The sequence below is a fragment of the Hemicordylus capensis genome, chromosome 11 (genome assembly GCF_027244095.1).
Source record: "Hemicordylus capensis ecotype Gifberg chromosome 11, rHemCap1.1.pri, whole genome shotgun sequence".
In the NCBI taxonomy this organism is placed as follows: Eukaryota; Metazoa; Chordata; class Lepidosauria; order Squamata; family Cordylidae; genus Hemicordylus; species Hemicordylus capensis.
In genome coordinates, this window is record NC_069667.1 from 9502027 (window position 1) to 9513643 (window position 11617).

General features: G+C 46.9%; 1 protein-coding gene across 1 annotated transcript in view; it reads right to left on the reverse strand.

Moving 5' to 3' along the window:
- LOC128335422 (55 kDa erythrocyte membrane protein-like) overlaps positions 1–10913 on the reverse strand; it is a 103085-nt gene extending 92172 nt beyond the window's left edge. The window contains exons 1-6 of the mRNA XM_053273630.1: positions 10104–10913; positions 8474–8580; positions 7123–7203; positions 5242–5322; positions 3671–3873; positions 2341–2415 (exon numbers count right to left, since the gene is read on the reverse strand). Coding sequence (XP_053129605.1) covers positions 2341–2415; positions 3671–3873; positions 5242–5322; positions 7123–7203; positions 8474–8580; positions 10104–10300 — 744 coding nt within the window. The 5' untranslated portion in view covers positions 10301–10913. The remainder of the gene's footprint in view (positions 1–2340; positions 2416–3670; positions 3874–5241; positions 5323–7122; positions 7204–8473; positions 8581–10103) is intronic.
- Positions 10914–11617: the final 704 nt, after the last annotated feature.

An 11617-nucleotide genomic window follows, 5' to 3' on the forward strand; every position in this document is an offset into this window, starting at 1 on the left:
TAATATTCACAGCTTATGGCTTTGCACACCAGAAGGTGCTCACTTCTGGAGATATCTTTATGGTTTGGGGGATTAGGAGTGGCCATCCTCCTTGCTTGCCTTCTCACTGCCCCCAAATCTGGAGGGATGTGGGCTACCTGGCAATAAATGCAAGCCACAAACAGATGCCCTCAGACTTTGCAGTGGGAAGAATGGGTCTCTCACCCCGGCAGCAACAGAGCAGTGTCTGTCCTGGGGAAGGGAGAAAGGGATTGTGCACAGAACAAAGCATAGGGCAGGGAAATGGTCTTGCCCTTGACATGCTGTTTTGGGGAGATGGGCTGGGGGCTACTACCACCCTCACCAGGCCAGCTCAGTACACCCAGGAAATCGGGACCCACTGGGCAGAGCTGCTGCTGCACGCATGCTCAAAAGCCTCCTGGAGTTGCTCGAGGGTCTCATCCACACCATTGTTCACCAGCAACAAGTCAGAGTAGTGGGCATATCTGCTCTGGATTGCTGCAGAGTCTTTCCGGAGCTGCTGTAAAGCTTCTGACTGCAGAGGAGAGAAAGTCGGTCGACTTAGTCAAAGGAGAGGACTGACCAAAAAGCACTCTCAATTGCTTGCCCAAAGCGTGAGCCCTTTGCAGGGACTGGTCATGTACTACCCAAATGCCAATCAAACAGGCAGGTTCAATTTCTAAACTGCCTTTCATAAAACTGATCACAAGGTAGTTTACAAGAATTAAAAGGCTGCCTACACATGCCTTTTTAAAAACTGCCAAAGTAATCAAAGTCAGGATGGCTGCCTTTGTATAATCTGGGGCCGTCACTCAGCGGAAAAGCACAGGTCCGATCCTTAGCATCCCCATGTAGGGTTCGAAAACAACTCCACAACCCTGGAGCACAGCGGCCACAGTTTAAACCACGCTGAGCCAGATGGACTCAATAGAAGTCTGACTCAATAGAAGGCAGTTTCCTACATTTTTATTTTTTTTTAAACAATTCCCCTGGTCCTGTAATGTCTCCCTAGAATCGAAAAGAGCAGAGCACACTTGCTGTCTGCTATCACTGGAGACGCAAATGCTCTCCTGAAATTATTTTTTAAGTCATGCTAGCAGCCAGCTTCAGCATTGGTTTACCATGCAGTGGTAATCTGGAACCTTAGGGTGTATTCATCACTGGAAAGATTAAGATTGCAGCAACCGAGAACGGAGCATTGGTCACTTACCGTGAAGGCTTCTTCAATTGCTTATTAGGATAGGCATGGTCGTTGGGTCCCGACTCCTGTCTTGCTCCTTTGTTGTGTTACGTGGTGGTATGGTTTAGATCAGGGATTCTCAACGTTGGGTCCCCAGATGTGATTGGACTTCAACTCCCATAATCCCTAACCAATCACATCTGGGGACCCAACGTTGAGAATCCCTGGTTTAGATGCACCTTCTCTGGTTAACTCAGCCTATAAGAACTGGGGCGGGGTCATCCCCGTTGGGCTCTAAAGGCTTTCTATTAGTATGTTACATAGTCCTGCCCAGGAGCACGTGATGAGGATAACCCAATGAGATGCCTTGACTGCAGCAACCAGAAGAAGCCTTCACGGTAAGTGACCAATGCTCAGTTTTCTGCTATGCAGATTAGCAGCTACAGAGGTTTGTTGGGTATGGTGTACTGTAGACCGTATAGAGCCAGTGTGGTGTAGTGGTTAGAGTGCTGGACTAGGACCGTGGAGACCCGAGTTCAAATCCCCATTCAGCCATGATACTTGCTGGGTGGCTCTGGGCCAGTCACTTCTCTCTCAGCCTAACATACTTCACAGGGTTGTTGTGAGAAGAAACTTATGTAGTACACCGCTCTGGGCTCCTTGAAGGAAGAGCGGGATATAAAATGTAAAAAATAACAAATAAATAATAGCACGTGCTCAGTTCATGCAGGGTGCTTCTGGGCAGGGGTCTGTGGAAGGTATGCCTTGCAACATGACCCAGACTCCTTAGCAATGCTAAGGAGGTCTTGGGAATGTACAGAGCCAGGCCATTGGTCCATCTCGCTCAGTATTGTCTACACTGACTGGTAGTGGCTCTCCAAGATTCCAAGCAGGAGTCTCTCTCAGCCCTAGCCGGAGATGCTGCCAAGGATTGAACCTGGGACATTCTGCATGCAAGCAGATACTCCTCCACTAGGCTATGGCCCCATTCCCTGAGGGGAATATTTTACAGTGCCCACATGTTGTGTCTCATCTAAATACAAAAAAGGCAGGCCCCCCCAAAAGGGGACAAGACTAGCTCTCCTCAGAAGAGGTCCTTAATGGAAAATCCAATCGAGAGAATTTGTAAACCACGCCACTAACAGGGAAGTATTTCCTACCTGGTCAGCCTTCTCTGCGGGAGCAATGAACACAATGAAAGGGGAAAACTCGGCTGTGTGGATTATCTTCAGCGTCTGGCAAAAAGGGAAGAAATATCCATATGAAGGCAGCTGCATGTACATCTGACAGGATGCTTCAGGTCTGGAGCAAGAATGGACTTTCACTCTGCACTTTCCTTCCACTCTGCCCATGAAACAGAAGAATGTGTTTCTTTTTGTTGAACCCTCCTAAAAGAGGGCTGGGCAAATGTGGCCCCCATAATCCCCAGCCACAGTAGCCAATAGTGAGGGATGATGGGAGTTGTAGTTTAACAACAGCTCGAGGGCCACGTATGCTCTAAAATGAGGTGGCCATTCCTGTTCTTTGGGACAAGCTGTGGCTGTGAAACCAGTTTCAAGCCACTTTTAAGTAAATGTTGCGGACAGGTCTGAGAGGAAGAGTGGGATGGGCTCTCACGAAGGGAAGTCAGTATCCCCAGATCAATGGGATTTGATCCAGCCCAGCTGGAAGATTCTGCAGAAGTTAGTTGTTTAGGGCAACTTCCCAAGCTGCCCCTCCAGCTCTTTCCCCTGGATCTGGGGTTTGGGTATAGAGAAAGCAGGATGTGAGCTCATCTCATTCATCTGTCCCCTTCACCCATTGCACCCTTGGCATGTTTTTGGCTTCTATCTCCACCACCTCTAGGTGCCAAGCACTCTCCTGCTCTCCTCCTCACATACTATGCATTTGGATACAGGTGTGAAGATACCCAAAAGGTCATAACATTCTGGGTTTTGTTCCAAATCATGGAGATCATACATGGGCCAGCTGGTGTGGTTGGTACCAGCTGAAGCTCATAATGATTTTTTGACAGGGGCAACACCCCTAGAGATGGAAAATGGGACATAGGATTGCAATGCTGTCAGCTTTCAGTGTGTTATTGTGCTTTTATTGCCCTGACAGAATGGTGTTTTCAAAGCTTTTAAAAGGTTTTTCATGCACAAAAACAGTTTTATCAACATTGTCAGAGGAAAGCAAATGAAAAATTGGCAGCCATGTTCTCCAAAGATTCCTCCAGCAAGAATACAGCCATTTGTTCATTGTTAGCCTAACCCTGACCCTCTGCAAAATTAGCTATGATTTTAATCTTTAACCTTAGTTGCTTGAGGATAGGGATGAAGAAAGGGTGCTAACACAAAGAATGTGAAATGTAACAATACTATGGCCAATTTTCCATCTCTGGGAGAGTAGACCTTGCCAAAAAGGAAGAAAAAAATCGCCACGAGCAAGCATCTCCTGAGAGGGTACCAGTGACCAGAACACATGAGCTGCATGCACCTTCCTACCTACCTGTGGCTCAATGTCCAGGATGGCAATTTTGTCCTGCTGGTGAATCTTGTGCACGGTCTCGAATTTAGTGCCAAACATGTTACCCTGGTAACTCCCAAACTCTAGGAACTCGTTGGCAGCGATGCCTCTCATCATCTCCTCTGTGGAGACAAAATGGTAGTCCTTCCCATCCACCTCACTCTTCTTCTGGGGCCGGGTGGTGTCTGGAAGAGGAGAAGGGGACCAAGTTGTCACATTAGCTGGGCTTCTGCAAGGAGGCAGCAGCCTAATCCACACATTATAACCCAGGATCGTTAGGAAGTATGGGAAAGTGACAAGGTGAATGAAGAACAGAATAGCCATGCAGGAGGCCTCAACATTTATTTCCATAAACTACTACTTTTTAAAAAAAATCACACAACTCAGGATTCATACATGGTCCCCAATAAGGCAGGGGTTCTCAACCATGGCTCTCTAAATGTTAGACTACAACTCACATCATACCCTGCCATGGTGGCTGCTGGGGATGATGGGAGTTGTAGTCCAACAACTTCTGGGCACCCATGGGTGGGAAACCCTGCTAAAAAGATTAAATTGGTGAAGAAAAGAGTGCTTGATCCAAGGTCATCCAGAGTACAGGGATTTGAGATGGGGCCTATCTAGTTTAAATCCTGCACTTTAACTGCTATACTATGTTGGCTGACACTTTTACCAAAGTGTCAGAGATTATACATTCCTATGCAGATTCCATGTCACCTTAAGTGGCGCAGCAGGGAAATGCTTAAGCAGAAGGTTGCCGGTTCGAATCCCAGCTGCTACTATATCGGGCAGCAGCAATGTAGGAAGATGCTGAAAGGCATCATCTCATACTGCATGGGAGGAGGCAATGGTAAACCCCTCCTGTATTCTACCAAAAGAAAATCACAGGGCTCTGTGGGCGCCAGGAGTCGAAATCGACTTGACAGCACATTTTATACAGATTCCAAGGAGAAAGCTACAGTCAATACAGAAGTTCAAAATTTAACATTTGGCATAATTTTGAAATTCAGATATGAACTTGCCAATTGGGGGAAAACCCAACCCTTCTTTCATTTTGTATGTCTAATTTTGTAAGCCTTGAAAAAAAACCTTTTCTAAGAATTAATATTAAAAGGAAGTTATGCCTTGAAATTAACTGCCAGATCTGATGTTATACACCCCACTAAATCCAACAGTGTTTATGTTTGGAAAGATGGCAAAAATATTAAAATAGGATTTTCTTTTCTCCAAATGTATTGAATCCATAGTGTATGAAAGTTGTAGCATCCATGCTTAACTCAGAGGATGACAAGAATTAAGTCTGTCGACACAGCCCTGCTTTCCAGTTTGACCTAAAGGCAAAGGGTTGGAAATGTAAGCTAACTATGTTACCAACCCCCCTGATTCAAGGGCAGGCTTAGATTCCCCAAGCTACCAAAAGAGAATTGCAGGGTGCATTTACAAGCTACCAGGGAATCTGATCAGTTGGAGAAAGTCAGGCTTAAAGTCCTGAAGAGCTGCAGTAGGATGAAGATTTGGAACCTCAGAGATACTCTGTCATCTGGACAACTTACAAGGAACAGGATATCCAAACTTCTCGGGGTTCTTGCTGAGCAAGGTGTTCTTAATGTGGCTTCGGCCGACACCACTGGCCCCTGGTCCAAACAAAGAGACATATGTTGGAGGAAGTCAGGCTCGGGATGCATTTCCTCCTCTCTCTCTGTTTATGTTGGAGAAAGGATGCATCGTATCAAAGCGTGGCAGCATTCTCCACCTCTGCGGCAGGAGACACGTGACATCAGCCGCTGCGAGAATTGCCTTAAATTAGGCCCAGATCCCATGTTATGACCCATCCTGTGTCCCAGAAACAGGGCTACTATTTCTTTAGCAGCTGCAAATCAGTCTTTTTTTAAAAAGACAAGAAAGAGCAGGATACACACAACCATGAGTGTAACTTTCCCTTCTCCGCCAGTACAGTGTGGCTTTGCAGTCCGGGGGTGGTGGTGTCGTCTAAACCTGCCACCGTCCCCCCACCAAATACTGTCCCACAATGAATAACTGCAATTACCAATTCAGAGCCCTTTTAGGATGGGAAGGGGCTGGATAGTTTGACCATGGCACCCATTAAGTTCAATCCTGGAAAGAAGACCCAAGTTGAATAAGGCTTGGTCTATGCAAGAGGAAGTGATAAGAGGCCAGAGATAGGCAAATGGCCTGTACCATATCGGGCTGCAGGGTGTGCAGCAGCAGGGGGAATCATCATCACTTTAATTCTCCTTCGTGTTTTAAAAAAATCTTGCAAGTAGAAAAGCAATTTGGAGCAGATTGGGCTAGAATCTCTCTTCCTGCTGTCCTAGCTGTTTAGTTTCAGGGATCTTTTCCCATGCGGGAGCATTAAAACATAGCATCCCCCTATATGCAGTGGTACAGGTCTTTAGGATTCTACCATTCAGCAATGTGTAATATGGGAAGCTGCTTTATACCGAGTCCGACCCCTAGCTCAATAATGTCTACACTGACTGACTGGCAGTGGGTCTCCAAGGTTTCAGGCAGGAGGAGTCTGCCAGCCCTACCTGGAGATACAGCCAGGGATTGAACCTGGGCCCTTCTGCATGCAAAGCAGATGCTCTTCCACTGAGCTATGGCCCCAATCCCTAAGGGGGATATCTTTCAGCAGACAGTGCTCACATGCTCACCCATCCAAAGATATACCAGGACAAACCTTGCTTAGCAAAAAGGACAATACACACTCACTGTTGCAAGACTGGCTATTCACCCCAATGAATATAGAACATAGGCAGCTGCCTTATACTGAGTCAGGCCTTGGGTCTTTTTAATAGTGTGTTTTTAGTTTAGTTTTAGCTTTAGTTTAGTGTGTGGACCGTTTGACTTATTTTACAACGGTTTCTTTTTTGCGTCTGGAAGTCGAGTCTTTGGAGTGGGAGTTTCCATATGTTGAAAGCTGTTCATGTGCTTATTTCTGGAAGTGCCTTGGGCTGCTAAGTCTATTTACTTCTGGAAGTGTCTCAGATGATCTGCCACAGAACGATGGCCTCATCACCTGCAGGTCAGGTCCAGGTCTGCAGCCACCTGCTAAATCCTCCGTCCAACATCACACATAGGATGCCCTTTATAGGAGCAGCAGACATCTGTGTGCCCTGGCAGATTTAGGCATTGTTCTCACTGAAGTGATAAACCAGCAGCTGAGCTATGCCAGTTGAGACTGCATGAGTGGCTTCAATGCTCCTTCGGGGTTCAATGATCTTCCACACCAAACACAAAGCAGAACAAAAATTCATACACATAGAAAAGCTTGGTGCCAAAGAGAAGATGTCACATCCTAGCTTTCTTCCCCGCATTTGGTTTTCAGTGCTGTCTGAAGCAGACCAGCTCAGCTGCTGGTTCCCACCTCAGCGAGAACCTGGCCCAAGTCCTAGGAAGGAGAGGTGACCTACCTATAAGCACCAGAGTCTTCCGCTTGAAGGCCGGCAGCCTCACCACTTCCTCATAAGACACCACGTCCAGCTGATCAAAAACTAAAATGAGAGAGAGAAAAGCCCTTAACTGAGCACCAGAGAAAAGCAAGGTACACCACACCTCCGACCAGCCCCACAATGAATATTTATATACTGTTTTCCAACCAAAGTTCTCAATACAATTTACACAGAATAATAATGAGAAGATGGTTTCCTGTCCCCCAAAGGGCTCACAATCTAAAAAAGAAGCATCAAAGAACCATCATCATCATCATCATCATCTGTTGTAAAAAGATCACACAGACTGACTACAAACAAAGGCATGACAAGGTAGCAGGGATGATACACTGGAACATCTGCAAAAAATACAACCTACCTGTAGCCAAAAATTGGTGGGACCATAACATTGAAAAAGTTGTCAAAAATGAAGATGCAAAAATATTATGGGACTGTATACAGAGGAAATAAATTCATACATAAATATATCATACAAGATCACTAGAACCACATGGAAAGTGGATTCTCACGAATGATGCAGCCTCCATTCCGCCGTCTGGGCACACAAATTGGGCTTCAGCATCCCACAACAGGCAGTCCATGGGCCAAATCCAACATCCCTGCTGCCCCTGAGGAGGACCATCTGGCCCTCCCAGTGGAAAACTCAGTGCCGTGGGGTATATGGAAGGAGCTGGTGCTAAAAGAACTCGTCAGCATTTCACTCCGACGACTGACTTGGCCATTATCCTCAGCCTCAAAATCCATCTCCAGGGCGTTTCCCGGGCTAGCCGCTCAACAGCAGCAAAATGCTTCAGTTCAGGCAAATAACATTCATAACATAAACAGCAGGGGGAGCAGTCTGGCAAAAACTAACAACCTGACAAAACAGCAACTTCTTTACGCCAGATACACAACGTCATAGCACTATATCGCAGTGATTAAATTTGAAATAAGGCATTGGAAATATGAATGGCACCCTTCTGTCAGCGTAGGGACTGCGGTGTCACAACACCGGAAGTGTGAAAGCACACTCCCAAGGGGTGTAGGAGCTGCAGAGAACACACACACATATAGAGAAGCAGCCTTGGGACACCTGAACAGTGTTCCCTGCAACAGGAATTCCCAGAGGTGATTGACTACAACTCCCATCATCTCCAGCTGCACTGGCTTTTGGCTGGGGATTATGGCAATTGTAGTCAATGCCTGGGAATCCCTGGCATGGGGAACACTGCTCTTGAATTGGCCTTATGTTGACCCAGAGTCAAAAGCCCCCTTGCTACAAGGAAGGAAGAGAGGAGGATATGGGACAAGAGGAAAGGAAAAAGATGCTCACTGGAGCTGTGCTTCGCCAAGTACTTGTCTTTGCATTTCTTCTTCTTCGCGAAAGGGCTGCAGCTCTGGGCTTGGCTGGGGTTGTTCTGGGTCATGCTTGCAACACGCCTGGAAGAAGCAGGAGGTGGGGGTGGGGGTGGGGGTGGGGATGCAACAGAGAAGGTCCAATCAGTCCCAGCCCTTCCAAAGCAATCAATCAATCAATCAATCAATCAATCAATCAATCTCTTTATTTCAGTCTTTGACCAGCATACGACAGAATGAACATAAAGATGCTATAAAGTCCAAAGCAATCCACATCCCATGGCCAGCGCTGAACCAAGGGGAACCATGTCATCCAGGAACAGGGCCTGAGAACGGAGAGAGCAAGAATTGGCAGCTCAGAGTGAGATGGCTTTGAGTGAGAGAGTAGCCAGCGGATCCTGTTAAGTTGGAACTGTAAGCATGCATTTTGTAAGAGAAGAGTTTTGAAGACCAATGGACAGAGACAGAAAAGTGCAAGTTAAGCCTGCATTCAGGTTACATATGCATTATGAATTGTTTTCTCTGCATCCCCTTTTTACTTGCTGGTCTAACAGTTTATATTGATCGGATTGGGCATCTTGGCTCTTTGGGGCCAATCTCCAGTTTTTGAGGGATGCCTGAAAGTCCAGGGTTGGAAAAGCATTGCCGACAGAAACCTTCTTAGTAAGTTCCAAGTTCCCTCCCTGGCATCTCCAGATAGGGCTGAGAGAGACTCCAATGGCCTGCTTTGCATGCAAAATGTCCCCGGTTCAATCCTGGGCAGCACTGTACCAGCTAGGAAGATAGGTACAGATTCCTGCCTGAAACTTGGGGACCTGCTACCAGTCCGTGTAGACAATACAGAGCTAGCCGGAACAACTGTTCTCTCGGCAGGGCTGTTCTTATGATTGGCGTTAGGGTGGGAGAGGCCAACCCTAATTTGGGAGCCATGAACACTTCCAATTGGCCATTGTGAGAATTCTACCAGCAAAGGGGAGGGGTCGAATTAGTGTTTGCGAGATGGGTGGCAGTGGCGAGCCTACAACTTGTACCCAGAAATAGAGTGAGGGTGGAGGGGAAGCAATCTCTGCACCTCCCACTCCTGTACTCATTCCCCCCTCCTCCTCCCTTGCTTGTAGAATTCTCACAATGACCAACCAGGCAGATGCACGGCTCCTGAACTCAGCCTGGCCACTCCTCCTACCCTAAAGAAGATTGTGAGATTAACCCCAGTATAGGGCAAGAAGGGGCCATAGCTCAGTGGTAGAGCATCTGCTTTGCATGCAGAAGACCCCAGGTTCAAGCCCTGGCAGCATCTCCAGGGAAGACTGGGAAAGACTCCTGCCTGAAACCTTAGAGAACTGCTGCTAGACAGTGCAGTCAATACTGAACTAAATGGACCAATGGTCTGACTCAACATAAGGCAGCTTCCTATTTTTCTATAGAAAAATAAAGAGAAATAAAGAGAAGGAAACATGTATTTCAGATCAAGACCCAAGACACCTGTGTGCAAGGAGATCGTGTTATAAAAACTCATCTCCTTGGGTGGAGCTTCCAGTGAGAACTTCAAAAGGGAATAAGTGTTGGCAAAAAAGCCCCCAAGAAGTCACCACCCAAGTGGGACATACCATTCTTGCAGCTCCAGGGAGGGGATGAGGCCTGCTGATCCGCTTGCAGAGCTTTCCACCCGGCCTTGCCACCAGTTGCTGTCATCTTTGTTGATGATTTCAATGACATCTCCTGTTTGGAACTTCAGCCCAGCTTCCTTGCAGGGGATGAGACTGTCCTTCTTGGGGTCATAGTCAAATTGGGCTCGTACAAACATCTGCAAGAGACAGGTCAAAGGTCATCTGGATCACCAGCTCCGAATTGCAGGTGGCAACATTGCTCAGATGGGCAAGTGGTTTAAATTGGATGCCTGAGGGACGGAAAATGTAGAGGATATCCCCTTAATTTTGCTTCTCGTTTTCTTCTCTCTGTGCCCTCAAAGAAAAGCATATTCCAACATAAATGAACATCATTTATCACATTGGTCCTTCCTCCAAGGAGCTCATGAAGTCATTACCATGTTATTCTCACAACCATCCTATGAGAGTTTTACACAAGGACTGGCAAATGGCCAGCCAGTGAGCTTCATGAATCATGGCTGAGCCGGTGATGAATCCACATCTTCCAGTTCCAAGTCTATTCGCTATAGCACACTGGCAAAAGCACACATGGCAAATGGAATCGGAGATCCATAGTAAAGTATCTGCCTTGTACGCAGAAGGTCCCAGGTTCAATTCCTGGCCGCATCTCCAGGTAGGGCAAGGAAAAACTCCTCCCGAAACCTTGGAGAGCTGCTGGCAGTCAGACAATGCTGAGCTAAATGGACCGATTTGGTGCAAGGCAGCTCTCTATGTTTCGACATCCACATGGGTTTTTCAGGGAAGATCCTGCTTGCAGAATCCCAAAAGGAAGCTAATCTTCTGCTAGCACAGAGGTGCTCAAACTTGGGTCAGATGAGGTTGGACCATCAGCCAAAGGCCACTGCAGCTGGCATGTTGGCAGCTGTAGCCCAACGACATCTGGGGACCCAAGTTTGAGAATTCCTGTGCTACTAGTTCTGTTCTTTAAAATGCACATGAGTCGTGCTGGGTGGGGGGGCATACAGCATTCCTCTTTGGAAGGACAAGCAATACAGCACAGCTGGCTACCTCGTCTCAGGGCTTTCAGGGACATCCCCGTTAGAGCCAAACCTGTAATAAAAACACATTCTACAACTTTGAACACAAAGAATGAGAAATCAAACAAATTAGGTTCAGTCTGACAAGTAAAGGCAGCCTGCTCTTACTGCCTTCAAAACCCAGTGAAAATGCAAATGCTGCAGGCTCTTAATCATGGCTAAGAGAATGGGAATGGGCCACACACTCCCTTTCCCTTCCCACTCTGAAGCCATTTTCCTTCTCTCTTTCCTGCTTAGCTTAATAACTGTCCCACCGCACCTTTGTATTACACATGTGCCGATGCAAACCAATTTCTAACCATGGTTTGAATCCCTGGTTGAGGAAAATATGGTTTGCAGCACCACATGTGCTGCATGAAACCATGGTTAATGTTGGGAAAGAAAGGCAAGGGAAAGGGGAGAGTGAGGAGTAACGAG